This window comes from Artemia franciscana, chromosome 10, assembly GCF_032884065.1.
Source record: "Artemia franciscana chromosome 10, ASM3288406v1, whole genome shotgun sequence".
In the NCBI taxonomy this organism is placed as follows: domain Eukaryota; kingdom Metazoa; phylum Arthropoda; class Branchiopoda; order Anostraca; family Artemiidae; genus Artemia; species Artemia franciscana.
The window spans coordinates 46,449,429-46,468,171 of NC_088872.1; the positions used below are offsets into that span (position 1 = coordinate 46,449,429).

The 18,743-nt window shown below is 36.1% G+C and overlaps 1 protein-coding gene across 1 annotated transcript in view; it reads left to right on the forward strand.

Annotated features, from left to right (window-relative positions):
• Window positions 1–3,093: 3,093 nt before the first annotated feature.
• The window catches only part of LOC136032266 (ras-related GTP-binding protein A-like), a gene marked incomplete in the record, with an annotated part of 34,206 nt that continues 18,556 nt past the window's right edge, over window positions 3,094–18,743 (forward strand). The window contains 2 exon segments of the mRNA XM_065712517.1: window positions 3,094–3,298; window positions 18,586–18,652. Of these exon segments, the coding sequence (XP_065568589.1) occupies window positions 3,184–3,298; window positions 18,586–18,652 (182 nt within the window).

Consider the following 18,743-nt stretch of genomic DNA (forward strand, 5'->3'; position numbering starts at 1 on the left):
CAGGCTATCTGCACCAATTTGGATTTTTTTCTAATTGTTTACGAACTGTAAAAGCTTTAATAATTTTGTTGATTTTCAGGCTATGTCTTACTACCATTCGAAGTGCGATGTTGTTCTATCTTCAAAGTTCTTGCTTCAAAACTGCCAAAGATTTTCTGTTTAATTCATTTTCTTATTTTATTTTAAGTATTTCTTCTTACTCTTTTTTTTTACTATTTCTCTTAACTGACTATTTTATATTTCTTCTTTAGTTTAACCTATTTTCTCGGGAGGTTTTCTTGGTTTCGTTTGTTTCTTATACCTGATGTAACTTACTTTATTAATAAAGTTTATGTTCCTTACATATATAAGTATTCTTAATGACAAAAATTAAATATTCTAGCTTGGAACTTCATTTGATTAAGTTTTAAACCGGTTGAAAATGTAGAAGCTTAAATGAGCATTTAGATATTGTTCAGTCATTACGGGAAGCTCTTTTTTCTATCTTGTGTATTGGAACTATAAAAAAGGTAAAAAAAAAATTTTGAAGCACCAAATCAAAGTCACGTCTTCCGCAAAAAAAAATGATAGTTACCAAAATGAATTGCCATGTCGCATGAAACTGACGTATAATCATTGCTAATATTGGGGCTAACTTGTTATGAAAAGTACAGAATAGGTTTTGATGAGAACTGGTCATCACCGTGGAAAAGGGCTTATTTTTTCACGGTACCCCGTCACGTTCTCGCGATTCCGTTGTTAGGAACAGTAGTTATTTTTCTAACTGTCACTGGTAACACTGTGTAAAATTGTAACATTATTTCTTATTCTAAAACGGTGTTACTAACAATGGAGCCAACTGATGAAATCAGAATTGGCCCTTTTTCTTCATTCATACCCGACCTTAGTGTACTAAGCACTTATTGCAAATTAATATTTTTATTTACTTCATATAGTAATGGGATTTCATACCTACTAGGACAAAAAAAATATTTTATTGCTATTTATATTTCCTGAGTGGAAGATTAATATAAACCAGCTGAACAGTGAATTCTGTTCTGGATTTCGGTGAGAATTTATTGATTTGCAGTGGACTCCATTCAGAGATGTATCTAGGGTTTTCAGTGCCCGGGGACAATGTTAACTTTTCCACCCCTACTATTGCTACTATAAAAAAGTAAAAAGAAAAATGAGTTTCGTGCCCCCTCAGAGGCTGCGCCTGGAGACATTCGTCCCTTCTTGCCCTCGTCACTGATTCAATTAGGTGAGAGTACTAAATGAAGATTTTATTGCTTTAATTAATCGTAGTTTATTTTAGTTGTAATGGTTTTTTTTTAAGTAGGCTCTATAAGCTCCTTTTGAGTTGTCTTTTTGTTTTTATTTCATTGTCTTTGTACTTCATGTTGTTTTTGATTTTTGTGGGTAATAAATTTATATTATTATTTATTATTATCGGTATGGCCCGTCGGTGACAAAAGTCGCCAAGTCCATTTTTGGTGTAAGATCAGTTTTGATGCAGACCGTCTTCTTTTCATCTGGGAAGAGGCTGGCAGTGGAAGATTTCTTTGGTTTGCGTATAATGTGTCCCTACTAGTGTAGCTGACTTTCCTTTATTATCTTTTTGATCTCATGACTTACAAAGATATGTGTTGCTTGATTTTGTTAATGAGTCTGATACTACAGATTTTTCGATCGCAAGAGCGGTCAAATATATTGTAATGGTAATACTTTCTAAGTCAAAAGCTTACAGCGATAAAGGAAATCCGATCAGACAGATTTCCAAAGATTGAAACATTTTGTCTCTTTTGGGTTTGACAATGCATTTACAGTTATTGATTCATTAAAATTTAAAGCTGCTTACCCCCTCCCCCCCTTGAAGGCTAATGATAAGTCTTCGGAAATAAATATTGTCGTGTGTTAAACAGCTTAGGTTGGCCCTGTCCGTCCTCGTCTCTGAGTGCATGAGATGGAATTGAAGGTTCCGTGAATTTATTTGCTGTCACAGCACCTAAGAGCCTTCCTTGACATCCAATATTTGTTTCACTAGCGATTTCATTTTGTGCCTTGAATCCATTCCATTCTTACGTATATGAAATAATATTATCATGTGTTAAGCAGCTATCGGCTGGACCTGTTCCTCCTTGTCTCTGAGTGCATAAAATGCAAGTAAATATTTCATGAATTTATTTGCGGCCCAGTAAGGTGTTCCGGTATGCAACTGATACTGGAACTATTTGAGGATAAAAGCATGTTAAAAAATTCAATTAATAACTGAAATTTGTGTTTGAAGCTGTCCTACATAACATTATCATGTTAAGTTGTTTAAGTGGTAAAGTTGTGGGAATTTTTGCTGCTGTAATATCAAAATTCAGGCTCTTTTTTTAATTGTGCTGTTGATGGTGATTGGATTTCTATCCAGAAGCTCAATAGCTTCATTAATTTAATTTCTCAAACATATTTACGTACTTAATAGTAAAAATAGTACGTACTTAATAGTAAAAAGTAAACAGTATGCAGTTTACCAAAGCTGTATGCATAAGGATGAACTCCCATTTTTAGAAGTACAAGAGGGGCATCCCACCTCGGAAAAGATTAAAAACTTCCAGAGATGTCTCTCCTTCGGAATAATCCATCTGGCTTAAAAATGCACCAACAAATATGACAAAAATAATAGATTGAAGCTGGTTGAATGGCTTACATCTTGAGTAAATAAAAAGCTTAGCCAATAAAGCCGATTACGATTACGACGTCATAAAAAAGTTTATTTTCAATTTACTGTTGCAATTGATTGTCCCTAAAACTTTTGTAAATGTAAACTTGCCTCGTTGGCCGCCCAGACACAAATTCATAATGTGTAACATTGATTTAATCGAATGTTCCTATTTCTTTCATGACGTCATAAAAACGACATGATCCCAAGATAATAGGATAAGGCTAAGTTTACGGCTTTTTGAACTGCTTTGGAAAACATTATATATTCAAAATTCTAAATAAAGGTTTGCTAATTAAATATGATACCACTTATAGCAAAAAAAAATATGACACATTGTAGAATCTGATATGACAAAAAAGCACATTTTCGGAAAAATATGACACAATCCTTAAATGAAAGTTGGCAGCCCTGGCGGTTAGTTTAAAATTTCGGGACGCGATTGTGTCTAACAAAATTAGTTGAAAAGATCTGCCTAATAACGATTTGTTAAGATGCAAAAGAAAAAAGTTTTATTGATGGGAAAAAGTGGCTCAGGAAAAACCAGTATGAGGTCAATAATATTTGCAAACTACATTGCCAGAGATACTAGAAGACTTGGAGCAACAAGTAAGTTTTGGTGGCTAGTGGCTTCAAAAATCTGATAGAAGATTTGGTAAAATTCTAGTTGAGTGACTTCTTGCTATCTCAGAAAGGAGTTAGGTTAGAAAAATGAAACTTTCAGGGATGGGTCTACAGGCTAAAGTATATCCCAGGAAGGTATTTTAAAGTACCCACCTCCACTCCTTCTCCCTCTAGAGAGTCCTGAAATTTACCTAAATGACTGGTCTATACCTATTAAAATTTTGAAAAAACAACATTTTACCTTAATTTTCAGTTACTAGTTGCTTTTTCTCTGCTAATAGTTCTGAAAATGGGTAAAATTCTAGTTAATTGACTTCTTGCTATCTCAGAAAGGGTTTAGGTTAGGAAAATGAAACTTTCAGGGATGGGTCTACAGGCTAAAGTATGTCCCGGGAAGGTATTTTAAAGTACCCACCTCCACTCCTTCTCCCTCTAGAGGGCTCTGAAATTTGCTTACATGATAGGTCTGTGTCTATTGAAATTTTGACAAAACAAAATTTACCTTAATTCTTAGTTTCTAGTTGCTTTTTCTCTGCCTTTAGTTCTGAAAATGCAATTCCTGTTATTTGAGTAGAATTTTGAGCCATATCAATATGTTTTCTTTTTCAAAATTTAGGAAATGTGTTTGCATATCTTTCAAACCTTATAGCCTAAAATGGAATTGAGCAAAGCTATGATGCTGAAAACAATTTTGTTGTACTTCAATTAAGCAGAAGATCTATTTTGAAAGGTTTCACTTTTATAACACCCATATTTTTAAAGATCAGGGCCCTCTAGAGAGAAGGAGTAAAGGTAGTTGCTTCAAAATACCTTCCCTGGACAAACTTTAGTTTGTAGATTCATCCCTGAAACTTTCATTTTCCTAACCTAAACTCTTTATGAGATAGCAAGAAGTCAATTACCTCAAATTTTACCCTGAAAATGTAACTCCTGTTATTTTAGTAAAATTCTGAGCCATATCAGTGTTTTTTTCAAAATTTAGGAAATATATTTGCATATTTTAAAAACCTTATAAATTGGGATTGAGTAAAGTCATGAAGCTGAAAACAATTTTGTTGTACTTCATTCAAGAAGAATGTCTATTTTGCAAGGTTTCACTTTTACAACACACATATTTTTAAAGATCATCAAAGGTCAGGGCCCTCTAGAGGGAGAAGGAGTAGAGTTAGGTACTTCAAAATACCTTCCCAGGACATACTTTAGCCTGTAGAACCATTCCTGAAAGTTTCATTTTCCTAACCTAAACCATTTCCGAGATAGCAAGAAGTCACTCAACTAGAATTTTGCTGAAGATTTGCATGGTAAAATCCTATCTAAGAAAGGGATTAAGTTAGGAAAATAAATCTTTCAGTTATGAATCCCAGACCTAAAAAAAACTCCAAGGAGGTGTGGCCAAGCTACTTGACAGGTCTATTGCCAAACTCAAAGAATACCTTTAGTTTGTATATTCATCCCAAAGTAGGGGTTTTACCCTAGACTACTTCCTAACCTTGTCCCATGACAAGATATCAAGTATTTTTGATAGTCAATCACTATCTCGACAGTTAAATCAGTATAAAAAGACATCACATAATGCCTTTTATTATTCACTTTCATAGTTCAATAAACATTTCTTAGCAAAATTCCATTTGTAGCCCTTAATTAGGTCCTCAAAGACAAAACAGTTCATAGCAATTGTTAGTTTAAAAAAACAAATTTCTAAAAAAAAAATGACCAGTGAAAAAATACCATTCATAGTAGATTCAGGAACTACTTTAATTTGCAGCTTGGAGCAACCTAAGAATTTCCTCCTTGTAGGCTGTGTGAAGAACTATCTCAAGTTAAAAACTCATGGGCTCTCCAATCATGCTTCCACTCAACATCACTCCATTCAGCATCCACTCTTGATTTGAAAGTGTCATGACAAGTTGCAGAGACAGCATATTCTGACAGTCTATTCCAAAGGCTGGTGACTCCTGTTTAAAAAGAACTGATGTCTCTGGTGGAGTCTGCACAACATCTTAGACAGTTTCTTTGAGTGACATCTGGTAGAAGAGGTGGCAGCAAACAAGAATAAATCAGGGACAGTGTTTGTCAAAACAAGTTGGAAGGTAGTTATGACATCCCTATGTTTGCACCTATATGTTAGGCTTGGTAGTTTGAGGCAACAAAGATGTTCATAATAGAGGACTGTTTGGAATTTTCTAATCAATTTCATTGCTCATGCTTGGACTGCTTCTAGGATGAATTTGTTGTTTTTTTTTGTAAAAAAGGGATGCAAGTGTCATGCCAACTTCAAGCTTAGGTCAAACAAGAGCTTTATATAGGGTTGTCATGACTCCTGGAGAGTGGCTGCTGATACTTCTCTTTATTGTTCCTAGGGTCTGGTTAGCTGATGAAGCAGCATGCGAATCAAATTTATGTATCTTATCAACAAAGACACCCAGATTTCTCTCTTTGGGAACAGCCTCAAATCATTGGTCATTGAGATTATACCCAAAACATAAGTTATTTTCTCAAAAATGAAAGACATGGCATTTAGATGTATTGAAGCTCAATAACCAGGCCTTTGCCCAATCATTAACCTCATTTATATCATGTTGAAAAACATCTGCATCAAGTTGGTTTCTGATACCACCAATAAGTCTGGAATCATCTGCATACAAAGTTAAATAATTGTGTACTACACTAGGGCATCATTAGTGAAAACATTGAAGAGGGTAGGGCCAAGGATAGTACCTTGTGGCAAACTACTCTTGACTGGCAATGAAGTTAAATAAATCAGCATTCTATGAGATGTAAATATTCTGACATATTGAGTCCTTTCAACAAGAAATGCCTTAATCTAGCCAACAACTTGGTTGTTTATTTCCACAGCATGTAACTCAACAATCAGTCTCCTGCAGCAGACCCTATCAAGGGCTTTGGCTAGGTCAAAGAGGGCAACATCAGCAGAAATTTCCTTGTCTATTTGATCTACAACAACATTGTAAGGCTGCAGTGAATTTGTGTCAACAGGTCTACCACTTTAGAAACTATGTTGAGAATGGTGAAGGATGCCATTCTTTTCAAGATGTTTAATAATATCATCATTAACTATTCCTTCATCACTTTGACAACAGAAGAGGTTTTACTCAGCAGACAACAGAAGAGGTTTAGATTGGTCTGTAATTTGCAGCAGAATTTATTTTCCCCTTTTTGAAAAATGAGTTACATATACTTTTTTCCAATCCACTCAAATTTGTGCAGCTTTGATTGATTTTCGGAAGATGACAGGTAATGGGGCAGCTAGGATATCTTTAGTATGTTTGAAAAGTCAAGGATGAATATTGTCAAGACCTTTAGATTTATTTTCATTAATTGAAGCAAGTTTCTTATTCACTATGCATTCAGTTACTTCAGTATCTGGCACAGTGGTAGCAATAGGGTAGAAAGAGAGTGCAAGAGATGGGACATCATGACCATCAAGAAATACTGAGGAAAATTATTTGTTCAAGAATTCTGCTTTTCTTTCAGGTTTAGATATCACATGTTCATTTCCCCACAAATCTCAAACTGATTGTTTGCCTGTTTTTTTTTTTTTTTGTTTTTTTTTATGCATGACTCCAAAAGAGTTCGAGATTTACCTCGATTTGTTGAGCCAGTTTATTCTTGTGATTTGATTTTAATTTTTTAATGTTATTTGTAACAAGATTTCTGGCTACCTGGTAGCTTTTGAAGTCATGGGTGTTCCTATCTTTGCAATACTTTTCCCATGCTTTGGATGAGATTACAAATAAAAGGAGTTACATATGAGAGTGTTTTAGGCTGTCTAATTATCTTGATGCTAGTATGTCTCAATTCAGCACTAAGTACTATAGTTTTGAAGATATCCCAAGAAGTCTCAAGATCATCATCTGTGGTAAAATTCCAGTTAATACATGCTCAATCTCTACATACATTGTCATCAATAAATGTGTGATGCTTATAAGTAGTTTGTTTGCTGTGAATATTAATTGTAGAGAGAATGTAGCTTGAAAAAGAATGCTTTTTCCAAATGGGAGCAGATAATCATTGCTTATCCATAGTTTAGGATTTGAAATACAGTTTGGTATAAATTATTGTTTGATAGACATGATGCAAAGGGAGAATCTGTAGTTTGTGTTTTTGATGACTCATATCAAACAATCCATAAAATTTCTGGCAGGTTGAAATCACCAATTATAATTGTTTCTAAAGATTTGATTTTTAAGATATCAGATACCATTTCCAAATGGGCATTTTTCTATTTATCTGGCTTGGGGAACTAGGGCTATGAGATGCACATCCAAAGCATATTTTATTATTGTCAATAGTCATAGTTAACCACACTGTTTCGATACAAGGTCTATAGTTGTTTGTGGGAATAATAACACCCGCCTGCAGCTCTTCCCTAACAAAAAATGGTAATTATTATTTTTCTTGGTCTTAATAGTAAATATTGTTTTGAAGATGAATTGTTAGTAGATTTTAAAAAGAGCCTGAAATCCCTTATAAATGGGATCAGAGCACAAAATTGGATTAACATTGCTTCTTGACTACTGAGCCCTGTAGTTGCTACAGCTGGATTTAGGCTTTAGGTCCCATATTACCAAGCTGACGTCAAACCTGCTGCACTACCATAGGACTGGTAGCCTCTGATGTATTTTTGAGGGGTCCCTAGCTTTTTTGGAAATTCTTGCAAATTTGTTTTCAATATAATTTTTACCATAAAAATTAAAGAAAACAATAAAATATTTTTTTTCACTTCACATTTTTTCTGAGAAATATATTTTTAAAGTTTTGGTTACCATGAGCTGTTTTAGCCCTTTTAAGGCTCAAAATGCTATTGCTCCTGAAGTAATTATTGAAATATTAAAGAGCATTAAAAAAGGCATTAAATGGTATATTTACTTTCATCCTAGCTAAATCATGTTGTAAACTACAAATTTATCTGTAGGTCTGTTGTCATTACTTTGGATTGGTCTATCTTAGATCATTGGTCTATCTTCAGCTACATAGGTAAAAGTAAGGAATAGTTGCTCTTCAGGAGGAGACATCCTAGCACAAGAAGACATTTTTAGATTGCCAATTTTAATCTCATTTCTATAGTTTTATGTGCATTTCTGGCAATACCTCCCCAGCCCACTTCTAACAGTCTTATATAACCCTAGGCTATACAAAAAAAAAATAACAAAAAAATTATGAATTTCTAACTTGATAATATGCAGCAAATACCAAGGAATCATATTTCCTTGTGCTTTCAATTTTTCTTTGTTTTTTGGTCGGTTTTCATAAATCACTATTTTTTGTGTGTGTATAGCCCAAAGCTATATTAGACTATTAGAGGGGTGCTAGGGATGAATTGTCTAAAATGTAAACAAAACTGTACAAATGAGCCTAAAATTATTAACCTAAACTTATGTCTCTTTTTGTTCAAGCATGTCTCCTTCAGAAGAGTAGCTATTCTTGACCTTTACTGTCACATTTGATGCTAATCATCTTAAATGTTTTGAAATTTAATAGTTGAGCCCATGACAAAAACCCACTACTTTGGCCCACTTTGACGTGGTTCATTTGGTTTCCATTTATTTCTTTATTCTTTAGATTCATTAATTCTATTACTCTTATCACACTAGTTCTTATATTTGCAAATTGGTGATTTGACATTATAACCCATTGAACTTCTTGCATAATTCATTAAGCATTTCAAAATGTTGTTAACTAAAAATTACCTTGAATTATCATACCATGGACAGAATGATCTTATTGTTGCTGTTCAGTGAGATACTATCTTGTCAGGTGAGTCCAAAACTGCTGACCAGGACCTGTTACACCATTTTTTGTCAGCTGATCATTTGAGTGAACTAACAGTGACAGAAGAACCTTTATCTGGTCTAACATGCTCCACAAATTCACCAGTTGGTTGGAAAAGAATTTTTCATACAGCCTTGGGTGCTAACATACTGACACCATTGCAGAAGTGGCAGTATTGCACCTGTGCTAATGAAAAGCTATCTTGCTAGTTGTTCCTAGGGTTTGGTGGTGCCCAGGTCAAAATCAATTTCAGCCACCCTTTCTCAACTCAAATATAAGCAAAAAAAGCCAAATCAAAGTAAAAAATTTGATCAAAGTATGCGGATCAAAATCTGCAGTGCCTCCAAGCTGCAGCACTCCAGGGCAGCTGACCCCTCCCTTTTGAACAGCTTTACATGTAGTTATCTTTTGGATTCCTTGTTACCTTTTTGTTTGCTGATTTGATGTGGATTTTTGTGCTATGAAGATTTATTTTTTGATTTGTTACAAATTTTGGTGTTTTGTTGAAAATAGTGTGGGATAGACTGGTGATGGTTGTGGAGCTTAAACTAAGATTTGGTGATATGTATTTCATAATGACAAAAGACAAGCCGAGATAAAACAAACCAAACAAATTGAAAATGATAGTGATGATGATTGGGTTTTGGAATTTTTGTGTTTTATGATAGAGAAATATATAGGAGAAGTTGTTTTTGTTGCTACGTATTTCTTTCATCAAAAAGAGCTTGTGACTGTGTAGGTCTTGTATGGTTTAAAATAATTTATTAATGCCATTGTATTTACAAAACCTAACTATATTTAAGGGGATGCTGGTACCAAATTGAAACAACAGTGATTATCACATTTAGAAAGATTATTTAATAGAGAATCAAACAGTATATATATATATATATATAATAGCTGTTGGGGTGGCGCTTCGTGCCACCCCAACACCTAATTGGTGGGGCGCTTCGCGCCACCCAAGCCCCCCCCCGCGCACGTAAGTCGTTATGCGCCATATTAGTTACGCGCCATTGTAGTTGTCTCCCTGTGTCCCACCTGTGAATATATATATATATATATATATATATATATATATATATATATATATATATATATATATATATATATATATATATATATATATATATATATATATATATATATATATATGTTGCATATAAATAGATTGTCAGGTTTACCGACTCTTGAACATGCAACATATAATTGTCCATGGGAAAAACAATCCATATTCAGATCTATACCTCCTTATTCTAATGATGTGTCCCTGTGTCCCGGTCGTCATTTATGTTCCCTGTGTCCCGGTGTCCCAGTTTGTAATTTCTCTTTGAGTGTCCCGGTCATCATTTATATTCCCTGTGTCCCGGTGTCCTGGTCGTCATTTTGTCCCGGTGTCCCGGTCTGTAATTTCTATTCGAACAATCCCTGTGTCCCGGTCGTCATTTATATATCCCGCCTGTGCCCCGGGCGTTCCCGTTGTAGTTGTGTCCCTGTGTCCCGGTCGTCATCTATACTCCCTGTGTCCCGGTCGTGATTTGTGTCCGGGTGTCCCAGTCTGTAATTTCTCTTTGAGGTTCCCGGTTGTCATTTATATTCTCTGTGTCCCGGTCGTCATTTGTGTCCCGGTGTCCCGGTATGTAATTTCATCAGTTGACAAACATGACGTCAGTCGGCAAACAACTTCATGACGCATGCAGCTCAATCCTTATAATGACGTCAGTCGACAAACATGACGTCAATCGACACACAAACATGACGTCACTCGACACACACACACAGACAACTTATTTTTATATATAGATATATATCTATATACTAGCTGTTGGAGTGGCGCTTCGCGCCACCCCAACACCTAGTTGGTGGGGTGCTTCGCGCCCCCCAAGCCCCCCCGTGCGCGTAAGTCGTTACGTGCCATATTAGTTACGCGCCATTGTAGTTGTGTCCCTGTGTCCCACCTGTGAATATAGATAGATTTATATATGTGTTTCAAACTACGTAAAAATTGCGAATATACAACATTCTTGGCTTTCCCATTGTCTGTCTGAAAATGTTTGACCAGAGTCATCGTTTTGCAATCGGACACGCATATTTGTAGTTAATTTTAATGTTTTTACGTGTGCCCATAAATTAGAATTTTTCAGGCAAGCATTCATTTCGTCTGCAGGAGTTGATCTAGGTATTATAGCTAATGTTTGCCTGAAATCTCCCGCAAGCAATATTAATGTGCTGCCAAAGGGTTTTGACTTCCCTCGCAAATCTTTCAAGCATTGATCCAGAGCCTCGAGCGATTTTTTGTGTGCCATTGTGCACTCATCCCAAATAATAAGTTTGCATTGCTGCAATACTTTACCCATCCCAGATGATTTGGAAATGTTGCACGTGGGAGTTTCTGTAGAATGCAAGTTCAGAGGCAATTTCAAAGCGGAATGAGCAGTTCTTCCACCAGGCAGCAATGTTGCGGCTATTCCGGACGACGCAATTGCCAACGCTATATCATTTTTTGATCGAATTGATGCCAGAATCAGTTTTATCACAAACGTTTTACCAGTACCTCCTGGCGCATCCAAAAAGAAAATTTCTCCAACGTTGTTATCGACACAATGCATTATCGTATCATAAATGTCTTTTTGTTCCGACGTTAACTTGGAAATGTTATTTTGTACATACGACAATAGATCACTCGTACTGTAACTTTGTTCACGATCCAATTCTACACATGTCGAAACAGCAGCGATACGGTTAGGTGAAGGCATTCCCAAATCCTGAAGAGGTTTGTTTGCCATACGTACGCACAAATCTTCTATAACAACTAAAGTGTAGTTATAAATTTCTGATGTAAAATCAAAAGTCATATCTGACGTCTCTAACTGTTTTCGATGGAGTATATCTTCGGACATTTTTGACTTATATTTTTCCCATAACTCTGTAGGAGCTGATGGAGAGCAAGTTGTTAAAATGATGCCAAACAATGCACGAATTTGACTTGGGGTTGACGTTTCGCACGCGTCATTGATGCAGTTATCCCAGTGTTGGTCATTCTCCAATAAATTCAGAGCTTGGCATGCACTACGGTAAGTGTCATGTATAGTACCATTTACAGTCCTCAAATACTCAAAGGATGTCGGACCGGGTACATTCACCAAAAGCAGGCGTAGAAAGAAGCATTCATGTTGATTGGGGTGAACGGTGTAGAGTCTTCCTATCGTGGTATCTTTGAAGATGGTAGGTTGGCCGTCGACTGACTTACCCTGTTTTCGACGTTCAAATACTTAATTTTTGGTATTCCACGTGTAATACGAAGGCACTTCAGTATACAGCAGTTTTTTTGCAAAAGAATCATTTTTGCAAAGCGAAAAAAAAGCTGTTAATGTTGTATCCGGTGGATTCAGGACTCTTTGTTGCACGTTGGTTTCCGTGAAATAAACACGTCGACCATTCTGTAAATGTACCGCTAAGTGAACAACAGCTGGACTACGTTCATGTATCGGAAATGAAAGAATTTGCCAAACAGCTTCATTACTGCTTATGTATCTTCCAGCCTGATATTGTACGATTTCATCGAAATCTTTGATTTCGGGCTGCAAGCCAAAAAATGCCATGTCACTGCCTTTGTTGACGTATTTACATATGTATTTGATTGCCTTTACGGAGTTACAGTATTCAACGTTTATGTGTGCATTAAATGTTTTTGATAATAATGGGGAATATGGAACAACCCACTGGTTATCTACTTCGATGGTGGTACCGTTACGCTTCTTTATTATTGCTGTTTTACCGCCATCTTCAGTAGATCTTTTTCTATATTGTGGGTAACCATCATTGCCAGTAATTGTGTTTGATACTAAAAGTCGAGGATATTGCTTTGTGCACCTTCCTTTGGCCATGCATGGTGAATTTTCGTTCAGTGCACCGCAAGGTCCATGTATCATATTTTTTACAATAATATCATGTAACCCCTTATCGACATTTTTATCAGGTATTTCAGCGGAAATCACATCATCAATTTCGTTCGAAGTAATTTTTGTATGTAGCCAGATTAGTATATGTGCGTGTGGCAAACCTCGTTTTTGCCATTCCACTGAGTACATCCAGCATCGCACTGACCCAAACACTTCAAGTTTTACAATGTAGTTTATCAGTGATTTCAACTTTTGCCGGAAGACACGGGCCGTAATGTCATGCCTATGAACCGCCGATTGTCCTTGAAGTAAAAGCTGCAGTATCTCATCCCAAGATTGATTACATGTAAATGTAATAAATAAATCTGGACGACCATAGAGACGAACATACGCAATAGCATCTTGAGCATATTCATGCATATGACGGGGACTGCCAGCATATGACGAAGGTAAAATTGTTAATCTTCCAACGTTTGTGGTATTACCGTCATTTATAACTGCATCTCGCAAATGAATGTATTGTTCAGAGCGGAGCTTGGTCTGATTCAGGCGGATATATAGCAAACGTTCTGATTCAATTTTAGCATACATATCAACGACGAATTGGTGAAACAATTCACGGCATTTTAAAATATAATTTTCTTCATCCTGCCGAATCATTATTCTATAGGAATAATAATGCATTGCACTGCATTTCTTATTCATTTCTTTGTTAGTGGCTGGATTCATCAATTTAATATTAAAGTGATAGCCGTCGGCTCCATCCCAAAAAATGATAGGATATTGTAGGGCATCGTAGCATCGATGAGTTTCAGCAATTCTTAACAACTGAGCGTTTCGCTTATGAAGAATAATATCTCGAGGTAAAAACTGATCACCGACCATAACGATTGCCACTTCGTCGATAGTTGGAGCATTGTATCTACGCACATGTTGGCCAGGAGGCGTTTTGTCAGCGGAAATAACAATTTTATGCGTATCAGTAGGCATCAAATCGATGGCTGTTTTGAACAGACGCACTAAATTATTATTTTCGTGGAAAAGATGTTGCAATTGGGAAACGATTGTCCTTTCAACGTTGGGAGAAATTTCGCAACGTGCATTCAATTCAGAATTTCTATCACTGATGATGTACAATTGTAAAAATTTATGATTCTCGCCTGAGAATGGTAGAAGGGACCCTGCTCTATGATAAATTTGCCCTTTTACTTTGAAAGTAGACATAAATTGATCTGGATTTTCGATTTGGGCTCCAAACGACGTCATTTGGAAACATGAGTTGTATTTTCTGATTTTTGACAAAAAACGCTTAGATTCTGACGTAGTTCCTGTAAGGAAAGTCTTCAATGGCTCTGGTGGTGCAGCCAATAGAGGAAGTTTAACTTTTCCTGAGGCGCAACACATTCCCATTGTTTCACCATTGAATTTCAAGGCCTTGCAATAGGGACAAATTTTAGACATTGTCCCGATTTGAACACATCTACTCAAGCTATAATCATCGACTGGGTTGTACCTGAATGCCAGGCGATAACTTTCAGGTTGCTCTGATTCCTCGGCACGCTTTCTTTTCTTACTTTCTCTATCAGCAGCAAGCCTGATTTCTTGCTGTTCTTGTGATTCCTCGGCACGCTTTCTTTTCTTACTTTCTCTATCAGCAGCAAGCCTGATTTCTTGCTGTTCTTGTAATTCCTCGGCACGCCTTCTTTTTTCACTTTCTCTTTTAGCAGCAAGTCTGCTTCCGCGTTGCTCTGGTAGTTCCTCGGCACGCTTTCTGTTCTTTCTTTCTCTATCAGCCTCAAGCCTGTTTCCTTGCTGTTCTTTTGATTCCTCGGCACGCTTTCTGTTCTTTCTTTCTCTATCAGCCTCAAGCCTGTTTCCTTGCTGTTCTTTTGATTCCTCGGCACGCCTTCTTTTTTCACTTTCTCTTTTAGCAGCAAGTCTGCTTTCGCGTTGCTCTGGTAGTTCCTCGGCACGCTTTCTTTTCTAACTTTCTCTATCAGCAGCAAGTTTTTTGGCATAGACTCTTTGAGCATCTTCATCGGCTTTCGCCATGGTAAGTTCATCAGTCATTGTAAACTTAAACATTAATAGATTTCTACGTGAACATATGTCTTAAATATCTTGAATGACGTCACCGTCAAAGCAAAAATGACGACAACTAATTTCATGACGTCACCTGATCCACAGACAGACAACTTATTTTTATATATATAGATATAAAAATAATTTGTTTGTCTGTCTGTCGACTGACGTCATGTTTGTGTGTCGACTGACGTCATGTTTGTCGACTGACGTCATTATAAGGATTGAGCTGTATGTCGTCATGAAGTTGTTTGTCGTCTGACGTCATGTTTGTCGACTAACGAAACTACAGACCGGGACACCGGGACACAAATGACGTGTTATGTCTGTTATAACGTAATAGAGGCAACAATCTTGACAGGGCCTTTTGAGGGTGAGGCTTTTCTTATTCCACGCATTCTCATGATTCCAATGGATCTGCCTTTTCAACCTAAAAGATTGCAATTCCCAATTTGATTAGCATATTTAGTTTTCAGTCCAGAACCACTAAAGCTATTATGTAAATATCAAAAATATTTATATATAAAAATAAGTTGTTTGTCTGTCTGTCGACAGACGTCATGTTTGTGTGTCGACTGACGTCATGTTTGTCGACTGACGTCATTATAAGGATTGAGCTGTATGTCGTCATGAAGTTGTTTGTCGTCTGACGTCATGTTTGTCGACTAACGAAACTACAGACCGGGACACAAATGACGTGTTATGTCTGTTATAACGTAATAGAGGCAACAATCTTGACAGGGCCTTTTGAGGGTGAGGCTTTTCTTATTCCACGCATTCTCATGATTCCAATGGATCTGCCTTTTCAACCTAAAAGATTGCAATTCCCAATTTGATTAGCATATTTAGTTTTCAGTCCAGAACCACTAAAGCTATTATGTAAATATCAAAAATATTTATGTTGTCTGAGCAATAATTTTTAGTTTTTATTTCAAAATAGAAAATTACCTGACAATTTTAGAATTATATCTATCTATATATATAAAAATAAGTTGTCTGTCTGTGGATCAGGTGACGTCATTTTTCTGTGTCGACTGGCGTCATGAAGTTAGTTGTCGTCATTTTTGCTATGACGGTAACGTCATTAAAGATATTTAAGACATATATGTTCACGTAGAAATCTATTAATGTTTAAGTTTAAAATGACTGATGAACTTACAATGGCAAAAGCCGATGAAGATGCTCAAAGAGTCTATGCCAAAAAACTTGCTGCTGATAGAGAAAGTCAGAAAAGAAAGCGTGCCGAGGAATCAAAAGAACAGCAAGGAAACAGGCTTGAGGCAAAAGAACGCAAAACCGCGCAGTTAGATGAAGATCCACCTGGACAGCGAGAGTCAAAACATATCAAAACTGAAAATGATAGCGATGATGATTGGGTTTGGGATCTTGACTTGGATAAGGTCATCAATGCCTACCAGATTTTAGTTAAAAAAAACAAAGGTTCGGCGATATGTATTTCATAGTGAAGCTGAAAAATAAAGAAGAAAAAGAAAACTGAAAAAAGAAAAAATGTAAAAAACTAAAAAATACTAAAAAGAAAAAACACTCAAAGAGAAATTACAGACCGGGACACAAATGACGACCGGGACAGAGGGAATATAAATAACGACCGGGACACTCAAGGAGAAATTACAGACTGGGATACCGGGACACAAATGACGACCGGGACACAGGCAATATAAATGACGACCAGGACACAGGTATTTAAGAATATCGTTCAAAGACAAATTTTTAATTGTAAGAAGACCGTTGAAAGAGAAATTTCTAATTGTAAAATGACTGAAGAACCTACAATGGCAACACCCGAGGAAGCTGCTCAAAACGAATGTATTCACGCCGAAGTAGCTGAGTTGGTAAAGCGTTATGTTTCAGGTTCTAGGTCCGAGAGGCTCCAGGTTTGAACCTTGGCTTTAGCATTAATACAAAAGAAGAAAAAAACTAAAAAAGGTAAAAACTACAAAAAAAAACTAAAAAGAAAATATATATATATATTTATATCCACAAAAATAATAATTTAGTGCTTCTGCTTAAAAACACCAATCGAATTGATGCCTCCTGATACGCAACTATCAACAAAGTGGCAATCGTTGTGGTCGGTGATCAGTTCTTACCTCGAGATAATATCCTTTATAGGCGAAACAATCAGTTGACAAGAATTGCTTAAACTCATCGATGCTACGATGCCCTACAATATCCTGACGAATATAAATGACGCCCGGGACACTCAAATAGAAATCACAGACTGGGACACCGGGACACAAATGACGACGGGGACACAGGGAATATAAATGACGACCCGGACACAGGGACACAACTACAACGGGGACGCCGGGGGGCACAGGGAGATATATAAATGACGACGGCAACAAAGGAAATGGTCGATTAGCAATCACCATCAACAAAGCTCAAGGGCAATCAATAGAACCATGAGGTATAGATCTGAATACGGATTGTTTTCCCATGGACCATTATGCGTTGCATGTTCAAGAGTCGGTAAACCTGACAATCTATTTATATGCACAGACGATGGGACAGCAAAGAATGTTGTATATTCGCAAGTTTTACGTAGTTAAAAATATATATATATATATATATATATATATATATATATATATATATATATATATATATATATATATATATATATATATAGAATATATATATATATATATATATATATATATATATATATATATATATATATATATATATATGTATGTATATATATATATATATATGTATGTATATATATATATATATATATATATATATATATATATATATATATATATATATATATATATATATATATATATATATATAGCTGTGAGAAATTGGGGTCGAGTAATCCTATTCGTGTCTTAAAAGTTTGGTATCCTGACCTTTGTCTCCTTTAGAAAACTGTAGCTGAGCAACTCTGACTGAATACCTTCTAGGCCTGGAGTTTTCTGAGTCTTCAAGCATTTTATGGAAAAAGATACTTTATCTCTTAGTAGAGGAGGGCTTGGGTCAGTTAAGTACTGTGGTAGTGGGAAAGACTATAGGATACCAGGGTTAGGCGTTATTGTGAGGATCTGTGTGAACTCCCATGTACATAAAGGGGTTTTCACCTTTCTGGAATGCTTCGTGACACTTGTCAATGATGTACTGTTGCAGAGTCCTTTGAACTTCATGAGCCTCTTATATTTGTTCTTTCTTTGTCTTTCATTTTTGTTAACTTGAGCAGACTTCTATCCACAAAGATCTATCATTTTGGGAGTGTTGCATGGTATATCCAAGCGAATTGGAGTTTTCAGGATTCTTCTAGCCATTTCTCTGACAACAGCTGCACTTTTGTCAACCAATTGTTATTTTTTTATTCGTTGTAGGAGGTCCCTCAAGTTAAAATTTGAAAACGTGCTTGATAATGCTGTTTCAAACATAGGATAGCTCAAACTTGGAAATTTCAATAGTCCACACTTGAATTCATTAGTTTCACAAAAAAAACTTTTCTTTTAGTTGATGTTGAACACTCTCATGTCAGATTCCTCGGAAATTTGGTATTAAACCTTTGGGATTGTGGAGGGTAAGTGTGTTTTCTAAGTCATTTTTGGATTGTAAATATATTATTAAGCCCTTAAATTCATTACCTCGTTTTCAAACAGTCTCAGGTCATC